This window comes from Microcaecilia unicolor, chromosome 8 (genome assembly GCF_901765095.1).
Source record: "Microcaecilia unicolor chromosome 8, aMicUni1.1, whole genome shotgun sequence".
NCBI lineage: Eukaryota > Metazoa > Chordata > Amphibia > Gymnophiona > Siphonopidae > Microcaecilia > Microcaecilia unicolor.
The window spans coordinates 195,973,034-195,987,778 of record NC_044038.1 but is presented as its reverse complement, the minus strand read 5'-3'; the positions used below and the strand labels follow the sequence as shown (position 1 = coordinate 195,987,778).

At 43.2% G+C, this 14,745-nt stretch overlaps 1 protein-coding gene across 3 annotated transcripts in view; it reads right to left on the bottom strand.

Annotated features, from left to right (window-relative positions):
• Positions 1-14,745, bottom strand: part of DNAJC5 (DnaJ heat shock protein family (Hsp40) member C5) — a 159,242-nt gene that overhangs the window by 64,179 nt on the left and 80,318 nt on the right. For all 3 annotated transcript variants that reach the window (XM_030211623.1, XM_030211622.1, XM_030211621.1), the window contains exon 2: positions 2,994-3,106. In XM_030211623.1, the coding sequence (XP_030067483.1) occupies positions 2,994-3,100 (107 nt within the window). In that variant the 5' untranslated portion in view covers positions 3,101-3,106. The remainder of the gene's footprint in view (positions 1-2,993; positions 3,107-14,745) is intronic.

Here is a 14,745-nt window from a genome sequence, read left to right as displayed (position 1 = left end):
AGAAATGTTCAGGCCACTCAGGGCACCGAGGTACGGATCCGCCACCTGACCCTGGGGAAGCTTATCTCCCCGATGTCAAGCGGGATACCGCAGACACCAATGCTCACCGAGGCAATGGCATCAGTGTCAGTTGCTGCTGTTCCACAGACCTGGGTCTCCAAAGAGGGCTGGAGCTATGCTGTGACTGCCACAAGCTCCCTCAATGCAAAGGCACTCTGCTGCTGCAGCAAGCCCACCAGCAACTCCCGAAACATGGTCAGAACTGGTTGTCAAGGGCAGTCATCGGTATAAGTGGGGCCGGTGCCAGTTTGGGGCCAGCCTGTGAACCTGTCAGCGCCGAATCAGAAGCCTGAGCCTGGCTGGAAGGTGGCTGCAGCATCGGCACCTCCTCAAGAGATAGGGAGCGTTCCTCTTGATGCCCCAGTGCTCCTGGTACTGCGCTTCGAGGGGACTGATGTGTGCTCTTCTTGGGCTTGCCTCAGTGTCGAGCATCAGGGTCCCATGGTACCAATGAGGATGATGTTGAATCCTCACGTCGCGTCAATGTTTGGTCCGATGCAGACTGGTCCCAGGGCCCTAACACAGTGCCCAACGTCGAGGCAGGGGGAGACCTACTTGTTGCTGATGCACTCCCAGTGTCCAAATGAGCTGCCTGAGTCATTGGGGCCGATGCTTCCAATGCTGACATCGATGGATCAGACTTGGCTCCAAAAATCTTTTTGTGCTCAATCTCTCTGGCTCTCTGGGCCCTCTTTTCCATGCACAACAGAGGACACATGAATAAGCATCATGGTCTGGCGTCAAGCACTGGTGACACCAGTTATCGGGATCAGTTCCAGAGATGACTTGATTATACTGGAAACAGTGCTTAAAGCCACTGGGAGGTTTCTGGGACATGGAAGGAAAAACAGCCGATGCGAAATAAAATGGAAAAATGGTGAAGGTGAAAAAAAGGCCATTCATCCTTGAAAAATGTCGATCCAACTGGGCCGGAACTTGGGCCTATGGGCAGAGCCAAAAAACTTAAAACAGGGCAAAAGTGACTAGGGACACTAAGGGGAGCAAAAAAAAAATGAAAATAATGAAGAAAAAAGGACAAACCCTCACAAGGAAGGCACCAAGACAAAAGAGAAACTAAATGCACCGAAGAACCACGACCTCTCTTTTCCACAGAAAACGAAGACTGCTTCCACGCTCAGAGTCGGGTGGGAAGGCGCGGTGGGATGATGCCAAAGGATTCTTAAAAAAAGAGCGCTGGCCAGTGTCCACACCGGGCTCCGTCACATGATGTCACCCAGTTGTGAGACTATGAGGGGCATAATCGAACAGGGACGCCCATCTCTAAGGACGTCCTGGCAAAGGGGCAGGAAAACCCGTATTATTGAAACAAGATGGGCGTCCATCTTTCATTTCGATAATACGGTCGGGGACGCCCAAATCTCAACATTTAGGTCTTCCTTAGAGATGGTCATCCCCAGTTTTCGAACAAAAAAAAACAGCACCACGAGCCTTTAAAAATGGAACACAGTTCTTTAATGAATGAGCCTTGACAAAAAGACCCGACACGGGCCGTGTTTCGGTGACTAGCACCTGCGTCAGGGGTCCCCACGTCTCATATAGTAAAAGCTACAAAGCACCAAGGCACTTTCACTTTCTGTATCCAAATGGATATATCCCCAGTTTTCGGCCATAATGGAAACCGAGGACACCCATCTCAAAAACGACCAATTTCAACACATTTGGTCGTGGGAGGAGCCAGCATTCATAGTGCACTGGTTCCCCTCACATGCCAGGGCACTGCAGTGGACTTCACAAATTGCTCCCAGGTGCATAGCCCCCCCAAATCCCCCTCCCTACAACTGTACACCATTACCATAGCCCTAAGGGGTGAAGGGGGTCACCTACATGTGGGTACAGTGGGTTTCGGGTGGGTTTTGAAGGGCTCACATTTACCACCACAAGTATAACAGGTGGTGGGGGGGGCCTGGGTCCGCCTGCCTGAAGTGCACTGCACCCGCTAAAACTGCTGCGGGGACCTGCATACTGCTGTCATGGAGCTGGGCATGACATTTGAGGATGGCATAGAGGCTGGAAAAAAAAACATTTTAATTTTTTTTTTAGGGTGGGAGGGGGTTGTTGACCACTGGGGGAGTAAGGGGAGGTCATCCCCGATTCCCTCCGGTGGTCATCTGGTCAGTTTGGGCACCTTTTTGAGGCTTGGTCGTGAAAAAAAATGGACCAAGTAAAGTCGACCAAATGCTCGTCAGGGACGTCCTTCTTTTTTCCATTATCGGTCGAGGATGCCCATCTCTTAAGCACGCCCCAGTCCTGCCTTATGGCTCCGACACGCCCATGTGAACTTTGGTCGTCCCCGCGACGGACTGCAGTTGAGGGCGCCCAAAATCGGCTTTCGATTATGCCGCTGTGAGCGACCCTGAGAGGACGCCCATCTCACGATTTGTGTCAGAAGATGGGCACCCTTCTGTTTCGAAAATGCCCCTGACTATGGCATACTTGTCCTTGGAGAATAAGTAGCTCATTGACAGGATTAGTCTAAATAAAGTTTTTGCACTCTTCGTAAGGCCATGTAAGATCTAATTCTACATCTGCTAGGGTCCTTAGCACAGGATTCCCAATTCAGTAAGTACAGGTAGGAACTGATCAACCACAAATATGAGTGGAGATAACCACACTTACTCTGACACCTTTATTTACCTTTTAGATAGCTTTAATTAATTTATTAAAGAGTTCAACAAAAGCATACTAGTGCCCTCTGGTGGAATGTAACACTTGATGCAGCCTAGTCACTAGCATTTCACATGAGCAGCAGAGTAGCTGTTCCCTCTGCTCTATCTGGTAGAAGGTCCAAGCTCCACTCTCTGCAGCGTTAAGTGCAATACTGAGCGCAGCTGAAAGCTTAGGCTGTGCAGAAATAATGAGGTAGCAATCCAGAGGTTTGTAGCCACTAGAGAATATAGTTTCAAACCCCTCACCTGTAAGATTTTTTGATATCATCTGAGGTGGCATTCTTGTCCAATCCTAAAACATGGTATAAAGATTCCCCGGAGGTGGATAAGGAGCGCTGCCTCTGGTCTGTCATCGTCAACTAATCAGAAAGAAAGAAGATAAGAATGTGTCTGCTGGGCTAGCGTTCTCTGTCCTGATACTCACACTCACCCATACAAAGTTTCCCACAAAGTTGGGAGCCGGGCACATTGCTTCTAAACATACTGGCAGTCAGCTTTGGTTGGGTACAAGATATTTTTGGGCCCTCTGTTTCTGGAGTCACACACTATTCCCCCCCCCCCCCCCCCCCCAATTATTTGCAAATTTGATTAACAGCTTGCTCTGAAGAAATTGAACACAGTGACGTTGATGTATGGGAAGTAGCTGAAAGCATTAAACCTGTACACAGATATCCAGGTAGACAAAGAGCATTTCATGTCCACCCCTTCTCACCAATAAGGCAGCATCAAAGCAACTGCTTACACAATAGTTACAAAACCAACTTTAAGAACCCTCAGTGCTCTTCAAAAATGGTAGAAAACTGTATTAGAGGTAGGGGCCTATGCAGATGCAAATGAGATTTTAGAACGCAGGCATGTGGGAAATGGTACACACCAAACTACACACATGTAATATACCATACATTATAGGTTCAATGCAAAAGCACTATTTTCATTGTATTTCTTTCATTTGCAGGCTACAATTCAATGTAGCACATAAATTAAAATAAGCATATACAAAAGACAAATGACAATGAATGAAATCAAAATAAGAATATACTAATTCAACAATAAGTGCAATGAAAAATAATGTTGAAATGAACAAACATTAGGTGTACACTATGTGCTTGAAGTCTGCAGCAGTGGTTAACTCTTCAGCATGCATACCATGTGCTGTAGGATAGTGATGGAGAGAAGGGGGCTAAGTGCTTTAAACGAGGACGGACTTTTTGCTGCCCTAAATTAAACCGCTGGCTAAACAGATGGTGGGTGAATATCGCCAGCTATTCATAGATATAGACTACCTGTACAGTGCTACTGGAAATTCACAAATAAACAGAATAGAAAAGTCTACCCCCCTCCCCCAAAACAAGACTGCAAAGGCTCACCACATCCACTACCTGCTGGAGACTGAGAAATACTGGTTCTCTGAGGGACTATACAGTAGTTATAGGCTCACTCAAAAATCAGGAATTCTCAGTTTTTACCTGCTGGTAGTAGCACATAACACATCAGTCTTCTCTGGGCCAGTCTGCAAGGATACTAAGGAAACAGATATTTAGAAGTGCAGAATATATTGTCACTAAGTGCTTTAAACAGGGGCAGCCCTTTTGCTGTCCTAAATTAGAAACATAGAAACATGATGGCAGATAAATGTCAAATGGCCCACCCAGTCTAACCATCCTCTATAACCACTAACCCTTCCTTTTCCTAAGGAATCCCACAAGCTTGTCCCATGCTTTCTTAAATTCTGACACCATGCTTTCTTAAATCCTCGTCTCCATGACCTCTATCAGGAAGCCATTCCACACTTCCATCACCCTTTCCATGAACAAATACTTTCTTAGATTCCTCCCAAGCCTATTTTCTCTTAACTTCATTATATGCCCCCTCATTCCAGAGTTTTCCTTCATTTGAAAAAGGCTCACTTCCTGTACATTAATGCCTCTGAGATATTTAAACGTCTCTATCATATCTCCTCTCTTCCAGCGTATACATGTTCATGTTCCTGAGCCTATCTCTATATGTTTTATGTCCATTGTAGCCGCCCTCTGGACCGACTTCATCCTGTTTATATCCTTCTGCAGATGTGGTCTCCAGAATTGCACACAGTACTCTAAATGGGGCCTCATCAGAGACTTATACAAGGGCACTATCACCTGTTTGTTCATGTTGATCATCCCTCTCCTTATGCACCCGAGCATCCTTCTGGCTATGACCGTCGCTTTTTCCACCTGTTTGGAAATTTTAAGGTCATCAGACACAATCACCCCCAAGTCCCACTCTTCCTGTGTACACAGAAGCACGTCACCCCCTATACTGTACCGTTCCCTCAGATTCTTGTGACCCAAGTACATGACCCTGCATTTTTTAGCATTAAATCTCAGTTGCCAAATATTGGACAGTTCCTCAAGTTTTGCTAGGTCCTTCTGCATGTCATCCACACCTTCCGGGGTGTTCACCCTGTTGCAGAGTTTGGTATCATCTGCAAAGAGACAAACCTTACCAGACAGCCCTTCTGCAATATCACTCACAAAGATGTTAAAAAGAGTTGGCCCTGGGACCGATCCCTGCGACACTCCACTGATAACATCCCTATCTTCAGAGCAAGCTCCATTTACCACTATCCTCTGTCTCCTTCCGTTCAACCAATTTTTAACCCAGTCAGTTATTCTAGGTCCCATACCAAGAGTATTCAGTTTATGAGTCGCCTGTGCAGAAACGTGTCAAAGACTTTGCTGAAATCTTAAGCACACCACATCTAGCACCCCTCCCACGTCCAACTGTTTGGTCACCCAGTCAAAGAAATCAATCAGATTCATCTGACATGACCTGCCTCTAGTGAAGCCATGCTGCCTCGGATCCTGCATTCCATTCAATTCAAGAAACCTCAAAATCCTCCGCTTTAGAAGCGTTTCCATTAGTTTACTCACCACCGAGGTCAGACCGACAGTCTGAAATTCCCAACCTCCTCCTTACTTTCACCCTTGTGCAAAAGGGACCACATCCGCCCTTCTCCAGTCCTGCAAGAGGTCCATCAGCAGAGCCACCAGAACTTCCCTGAGTTCCTTGAGCACCCTCGGATGTATCCCATCAGGCCCCATCGCTTTGTCCACTTTTAGTTAAGCTAGCTCCTAATGAACACAGTCCTCTGAGAACAGGTCTCGGTCTACCATACATCCATCCCCATTTGCATTTGTTTTCTGCAGTCCTACCCACGGCCTTTCATCTGTGAACACAGAGCAGAAATAGTTGTTAAGCAGTTCAGCTTTATCCTAATCAGCATCCACATAATCCTCTCCCTCAGCTTTGAGCCTCAAAATGCTATTATGGCACTGCCTTTTGTCGCTTACATATCTGAAAAACATCTTATCCCCCAATTTTACATATTAGCTATCTTTTCTTCCATTTGCCTCTTCGCTTTCTGACGGCTTTTCCAGCTTCTCTTAGATTATCCAGGTATTCTCACCTGTCTTCTTCTTTCTGAGTCGTCTTATAACGAACGTATGAAGGCTAACCTCCTTTCCCTTACCTTTACGGTTACTACATTCGAGAACCAGAGTGGCCTTCTTTTCCTCTTTTCATATATCTAAACTGAAAGTGGGTGAATATCGCCAGCTATTCATAGACACGGACTATCCAAATAGCACCACTGAAAATTCACAAATGGGCTCTTATAGGTTCTATAAACTGAGCGCTAACATTTAGGTGCCCACTGCACATAAATGTTTTGAATACTAGCATATATGTGCATATATCCTAAGTGAAATTCTATAAATATGTAACTATCTTGCATAATGTATATATTCTATTCTATTGCATTCTTGTATACTGACTGTTATTCCTGGAATTGAGTCACAGCGGTTCACAAAAGTGAAAATTCTCAACATTAAAGAGAAGAAGTTACAAAACTAAAAAACCTCTATACAAACTTAGTCTTAATCCTCAAAAAGACAAGTCTTAAGTATCTTCCTGAAATGTTTATAGGAAGATTGTGTTCTCAGGAACATAGGTAAAATGTTCCACTGATGTGCCCCATGAAAAGGAAATGATTTTTCAATAACAGATTTTAATCTAACGTTTCTAATAGAAGAATAACCTATTGTTAATGTCTGATAAAAACAGAAATTTCTCTTGGAAGAGAAAAACTCCAACAATTCCACCAACCCTTCGGCATTCAACCCAAATATTGCTTTAAAAATCAAACATATCATTTTAAATCTAATACTCCGTGCAACAGGTAACCAATGTAATCCCCTCAATACAGGTGAAACGCTATCAAATCGACCCAGACCACAAATCAATCTGGCCACCGTATTCTGCAATAGCTGTAGAGGGGCTTTCAATTTACAATTAATCTGAGAATATAAGAAGTTACAAGAGTATGCAAGCATTAGAGGGATTCTTCAGACAGAGTTTACAGAGAGGGTCTGCATGGAATTAGCAAACGTTACATTAGCTCTTCTGTAGAAATATCCACCTCAAAGAGCCAAAAATGTGAAAAACATATCTGATTATTATTTTTTTCATCAGATGACAAATGTGGAAAATTGAAAGAGTCATTAGTTGAGGCTGATTAAAGATAATATCTCTGCAGATTGTGACACTACTTACTGAATAAAATCATATGTTAGTCCACATTGAACGCACAAAAATAAAGGTTAACATATAAAAGCAGTGACACTGTTGGGACAACGGGAGGTGCTACTGTTGGGAGATTTCAACTTGTCTGATGTGGATTGGAATGTCCCGTCTGCAGAATTGGAAAGAAGTAGGGAGACTGTGGACGCCTGTCAAAGTGCCTTGCTCAGACAAATGGTGATGGAACCCACGAGGGAAGGGCCAATGCTGGCTCTACTGCTCACGAATGCAGGAAGTGTTTCCAATATCTGGGTGGGTGCCCACCTATGTAATAGTGATCACCACACGTTATGGTCTGATATAAGGGCAAAGGCGGAGTGTGGATGCACAAAACTCAAAGTACTGGATTTCACATGTACTGATTTTGATAAAATTGGGGAATACCTGAAGAAGGAGCTGTTGACGTGGGAAGGCGTAGGGGAAGTGGAAAATCAGTGGTCAAAGCTAAAGACTGCTATAAATAAGGTGACTGATCTTTACGCTAGGAAAATAAACAAAAACAAGTGGAACAAGAAGCCTATATGGTTCGCCAAACAAGTAGCTGAAAACATAAGAGCAAAAGGGCTTTACTCAAGAAATACAAAAGAACGCAACGAGAGGATCACAGAAAAGACTACAGGATTAAGCTCAAAGAAGCGAAGAGGGAAATACAGCTAGCGAAAGCATGAGTGGAAGAAAAAATGGTTAAAGACGTAAAGAGAGGTGACAAGACCTTTTTCAGATATATTGGAGAAAGGAGAAAAGATAAGAATGGAATTGCAAGACTGAAAGAATGAGAATGGCTATGTGGAGAGTGAGAAGGATAAAGCAAATGTGCTAAACAATTACTTCTCTTCGGTGTTCACGGAGGAAAATCCTGGTGAAGGACCACGGTTGGCTGCCGAGAGAATATCTGGGAATGGAGTAGATACTACGCCCAAGAGTTTATAAACAGCTGGAGAATCTGAAGGTGGACAAAGCTTTGGGACCGGATAGGATACATCTCAGGACACTGAGGGAGCTCAGGGAGGTTCTGGCGGGACCTCTTAAAGATTTATTTGATAGATCTTTAGAGATGGGAGAGATTCACGAGATTGGAGACGAGTGGATGTGGTCCCTCTTCACAAAAGTGGAGACAGGGAAGAAGTGGGAAACTACAGACCGTTAAGTCTCACGTTGGTGGTAGGAAAAATAATGGAGTTGCTGCTGAAAGGAAGGGTAGTTAACTTTCTAGAAGCCAATGGGTTACAGGACCCGAGGCAACATGGCTTTACCAAAGAAAACTCCTGCCAAACAAATCTAATTGACTTCTTTGACTGGGTGACCAAAGAACTGGATGAAGTACATGCACTAGATGTAATCTACTTGGATTTCAGCAAAGCCTTTGATACGGTTCCCTACAGAAGACTCGTGAATAAGCTGAAAGGGCTGAACTTAGGACCGAAAGTGGTGAACTGGATAGGAAACTGTTTGACTGATAGGTGGCAGTTCTGTTTAATATATTTGTGAGAGATATTGCTGAAGGGTTGGAAGGAAAGGTTTGCCTTTTTGTGGATGACACAAAGATAGCCAATAGACTGGATAACCTGGAGGGAGTAGAAACAATGAGAAGGGATCTCCAAAAGTTAGAAGAATGATCGAGGGTCTGGCAGTTAAAAATTTAATATGAAAATCAAATCTTACAGCTCCAAGGCTGCAAATATACTACTATTTATATAAGCACCCGATGTGACTAAGACTCTCAGCACCACTCAGCCACCAGACAGTGGAGAAAAAAAGGCCTCAGTAATACCACCCAGCCAGCCCGTGTTTTCCAGCTATAAGGTTTGGGCCCGGTATACCATCATCTGGCCTGAAAAATCTCCACAATTTCTTATGCTTGAGTGTTCACTGAAGAGTCCAAGTGACAAACTTGTGCACATATGTGGAACACAGAATGCAGAAAATCAATTTAGTGTAATTTTATGCAATGTTCAATCCCATCTAGTAATTACAGATATACACCAGATATATAACTATGGTGCGGCAGCCCCCCAGCACTTATCTGAAGATCAATCCTGTGTCTCCAATTCATCCAGTGCTTTGCTGCTCCAATTTACCACCAAGTTGAATCCACAAAACCCAACAGGGAGTCCCCGTTTCGCCAGAGCTGCATCAGGGATTCTACTCCTGTGTCCAAACTAAGTCGCAAACAAGGCAGGTAACTGACAAAAAACCGCCATCTTCACTCTTGAAATAAATCAAGCTCCTCCCTCTTTCAATCCAATTGTCCAATCAGTCCTAGTGGTGAACCATGATGTCAACCTCATCTTCTCAGGTGGCTAACTTAAAAAAAAAATGCCGACCACTCTACCCGGACGTTCAACCCATGTGGTTCCACTGAATTAAAGAAAAAATCCATTTCCGCTCCAATTGTCGGAGAGTGCGACCAGTCTCCTCTCCTCAATGATGGCTGTAATTGCTCAATGGCTATGCATTGTAACAAGTCAAATTGATGCTGTTTTGCTTCACAGTGCACCACTAAAGGAGCCTCCCGCTTCAGGTTCTTCAAGCATTAGTGATGCTCCATTAACCTTATTTTCAAACTCCTAGATGTCTGGCCAATATATATCAGGTCACAAGGGCATCTAATTGCACAGACCACCCTTGTGGATTCACATGTTGTATTGGCTTTTAACCAGCATCTCTTCCCTGACTTCTGATGGACAAATACACTATCCTCCTTCATGATATGTCACACCGAACAATGGCCACACTTTTTGTGGTTGCCCACCATGGTATGCGGTATCCTAGATGTCCACACATCATTCAGGCTAACTAAATCTCCCAGATTACAACCCCTCTGGTAGGAGAACAATATAGTCGCATCCCTAAACAAGGCATGTGTTTTCAATAGTTCAAAATGTCTCCTTATCGCTTTACTTAACCTTGGGGTATTTGCATTATATTTAATCACAAATGGTAGTATGTCTTCATGTTGTTGTAGAGATTTATATTGCAGAAGAGACTCACTGGGATTATACCAAGCCCGTTTGGCCGCTTTCTTTATTTTGTGTTGAGGATAGCTCCGTTGCAGCAATTTATTACTCAGTGCACCTTTTAAACTCCTCTTCTGATGAACAAATCCGACGACAGCGCAAAAACTGCGCAAAAGGTATGTTTTTCTTCATATGCAGGGGTTCATACTTGTGAAGTGTAGCAAAGAATTCCTGTCAGTCGGCTTAGAAAAGACAGTGGTAGAAAACCCTTTACCTGTCTTTCTAACCCACACATCCACAAATGCATTTTGCTGAGTGCTACGTACTATTTCAAATTTAATCTGTATATGACACTGATTTAAGTAATCTACAAACTGCTGTAAGCCATCCAACGTGCCAGTCCAAATACAAAAATTATTGATGAAACGCTTCCAGCATCGAATATATTGAAAGTGTGTAGAGGGCTATATCCACTTTGCTTCAAACGTAGCCATGAAAAGGTTGGCAACAATCGGGGCAAAAGTCGCCCCCATGTTTGTTGATAAAAAAGATCATCAAATATAAAGTAATTAGAGCCACAGCAATGCCACTAAGCTGAACCAAAAATTCAGAAGGAACAACATGTGGACGTGGACGTAGTTCCAATGCTTCAAGAAGTACATCCATTGCCTCGCTCTGCGGGATGTTCGTATACAGCGAACAGACATCCAAAGTTACCAATATCCACTTGGGGGAGCACTCCCCTTCCATCTCCTGCAAAAAGTGGGTAGTGTCTTTCAGATAGGATTTGACCATGCCCAAACAGGGTTGCAGATGTTTATCAATGAACTTGCAAGACCTTTCCAACAATGAGTCCCTAGCCGAGACAACAGGATGTCCAGGTGGTTGTTTCAGGCGTTTGTGAATATTCGGTAATAAATAAAACACTGGAACTTTGAATTTCTCAAAATTCAAAAATTTGAATTCCCATTCTGTCAGAAAATCACAGCTTAGTCCATCCTTAGTAACCTCCCGAATCTTGTTAGCTACTACTACCGGTGAGGGATCACTCAATAATTCCACATAGGTGGCACTGTTATTCAATTGTGAATATGCTTCCTTTAGATAGTCCATCTTCTCCCATATCACCACCGTACCCCCTTTACCCGCTCTGCGGATCACAATATTAGAGTCCTCTCGCAAGGTGGAAATCGCCTGTCTCTCAAGACGGGTAGTATTAAACTTCACATATCCCTGCACTTGCTCACAATGTTCCACTTCCTGTAGAACCATAGTTTTAAACATCAAAATTGCATGATCCAATGGGCTCAGCGGAGACCAAGAGTTAAAATTTAATGCCAAGAAGTGCAGAGGGATGCACTTGGAGTGTAGAAACCCAAAAGAGATACCGAATAGGAGGGGAAAGATTAGCAAGCTCGACTCAGGAGAGAGACCTTGGTGTGTTGGTGTCAGAGGATAGGAAGGTGAAGAAACAATGTGACAAGGCAACAGCTGTGGCCAGAAGGATGCTAGGCTGCATAGAGAGGGATATAACCAGCAGAAGAAAGGAGGTGTTGATGCCCCTCTTGGAGTATTGTGTTCAGTTTTGGAGGCCGTACCTTGCTAAAGATGTAAAATAAAAACTGGAAGCGGTGCAAAGAAAAACTACAAAAATGGTATGGGATTTGCACTGCAAACCGTACAAGAGACTTGCCAACCTGAACATATATACCTTGGAGGAAAGGAGAAACAGGGGTGACATGATACAGACGTTTAAATATTTGGAAGGTATTAATCCGCAAACAAACCTTTTCTGGAGACGGGAAGGTGGTAGAACTAGAGAACATGAATTGAGGTTGAAAGGGGGCACACTCAGGAGTAATGTCAGGAAGTATCTTTTCACAGAAAAGGTGGTAGATACGTGGAATGCCCTTCCACGGGAGGTGGTGGAGATGAAAACAGTAATGGAATTCAAACGTGCATGGGATAAACACAAAGGAAAAGGATCTACGGATTCTTAGCGGAGATTGGGTGGCGACACCAGTAATTACTACTACTACTTAACATTTCTAAAGCGCTACTAGGGTTACGCAGCGCTGTACAGTTTAACACAGAAGGACAGTCCCTGCTCAAGGAGCTTACAATCTTGGGAAGCAAAACTGGTGCTGGGCAGATTTCTATGGTCTATGCCCTGATCGTAACTAAATAGATATGGATGGGCTGGTGTGTAAATTTTAAGGGGCTTCGCTGTTAGCTTCAGAACTTTTAGTACAAGAACAGTGCTGGGCAGACTTTTATGGTCTGTGCCCTGTGAAAGGCAAGGACAAATCAAACTCGGGTATACATAAAAAGTATCACATACCACGTAAAATGAGTTTATCTTGTTGGGCAGACTGGATGGACCGTTCAGGTCTTTATCTGTCATCATTTACTATGTTACTATGTTTTTGGACTAGCTTGATACATTTCTTAATAATTTATCTTTAAAATCAAGCATGGTACCAGAAGTTTGGAGGGTGGCTAATTTAACATTAATTTTTAAAAAGGGTTCCAGAGGTGATGCGGGGAAAATATAGACTCGTGAGCCAGACATCCTTGCCAGGCAAAATAGTAGAGATTACTATAAAGAACAAAATTAGTGAGCATGGATCAATGAGACAAAGACAACATGGATTTACTCAGGGGAAATCTTGCCTCACCAATCTACTACCTTTCTTTGAAGAGGTGAATAAACATGTGGATAAAGGTAAGCTTGTCAATATTGTGTATCTGTATTTTCAAAAGGCATTTGACGAAGTACCTCATGAATGACTCCTGAGGAAATCAGAAAGTCATGGGATAGGAGGTGGGGTCCTATTGTGAATTAAGAACTGGTTAAAAGAAAACAGAGAGTAGGGTTAATTAGTCAATATTCTCAATGGAGAAGGGTAGATAGCAGGGTTCCCCAGGGGTCTGAGCTGGGAACACTGCTTTTTAACATACTGTATTTACAACTGATAAAGAGATGGGAATAACTAGTGAGGTAATTATGGGCTCCTTTTACAAAGCTACATTACCAATTAGTGGTGTGCTGAATGCAATGAAGCCCATTCTACTCCCATGGGCTTCTTCACATTCAACTCCACTTTGTAAAAAGGAGCCCTAAATTTGCTGATAACATAAAATCATTCAAAGACAAGACAATTGTAAAAAATTGCAAGAGGACCTTACGAGACTGGGAGATTGGGCATCGAAATGGTAGATGACATTTAATTTGAGAAAGTACAAAATGGTGAACGTAGGAAAGAGGAACCCAAACTATAGTTACATGATGCAAGGTTCCACATTAGGAGGCACCGCCCAGGAAAAGGATCTAGAATATAAGAGTTACCATACTGGAAAAAGACTGAACATCCATCAAGCCCAGTATCCTGTTTCCAATAGTGGCCAATCCAGGATACAATACATGGCAAGATTCCAAAACAGTACAATACATTTTATGCTGTTTATCCTAGAAATGAGCAGTGGATTTTCCCCAAGTCCATCGTAATAATGGCTTATGGGCTTTTCTTTTAGGAAATTATCCAAACCTTTTTTAAACCCTGCAAAGCTAACTGCTTTTACCACATTCTCTGGCAATGAATTCTAGATATTAATTACACACTGAGTGAAGAAATATTATCTCTGATTTATTTTGAATTTACTACTTAGTTGCCTCATTGCATGCCCCCTAGTCCTAGTATTTTTGGAAAGAGTAAGAAGCGATTTACATCTACCCGTTCCACTCCACTCATTATTTTATAAACCTTTATAATATCTCACCTCAGCCGTCTTTTCTCCAAGCTGCTTTAGGGTTTCCTCATAGGGAAATCGTCGCATCCCCTTTATCATTTTCATTGCCCTTTTCTGTACCTTTTCTAATTCCACTATATCTTTTTTCAGATGCGGTGACCAGAATTGAACATATCGCACCATGGAGCGATATGAAGGCAGAACGTCCTCATTTTTGTTTTCCACTCCTTTCCTAATAATACCTAACATTCTATTTGCTTTCTTAGCCACCGCTGCACACTAAGCAGAGGGTTTCAATGTATCAACAATGACACCTAGATCCCTTTCCTGGTCGATTTCTAATATGGAACCTTGCATCATGCAGCTACAGTTCGGGTTCCTCTTTCCCACATGCATCACTTTGCTCTTGCTCACATTAAATGTCATCTGTCATTTGGATGTCCAGTCTCCCAGTCTCATAAGGTCCTCTTGTAATTTTTCCACAATCTTCTTGTGATTTAAGGACTTTGAATAACTTTGTGTCATCAGCAAATTTAATTACCTCACTAGTTACTCCCATGGTGTAACTAGTGGAGTGGAGGAGTAGCCTAGTGGTTAGTGCAGTGGACTTTGATCCTGGGGAACTGAGTTCAATTCCCACTGCAGCTCCTTGTGACTCTGGGCAAGTCACT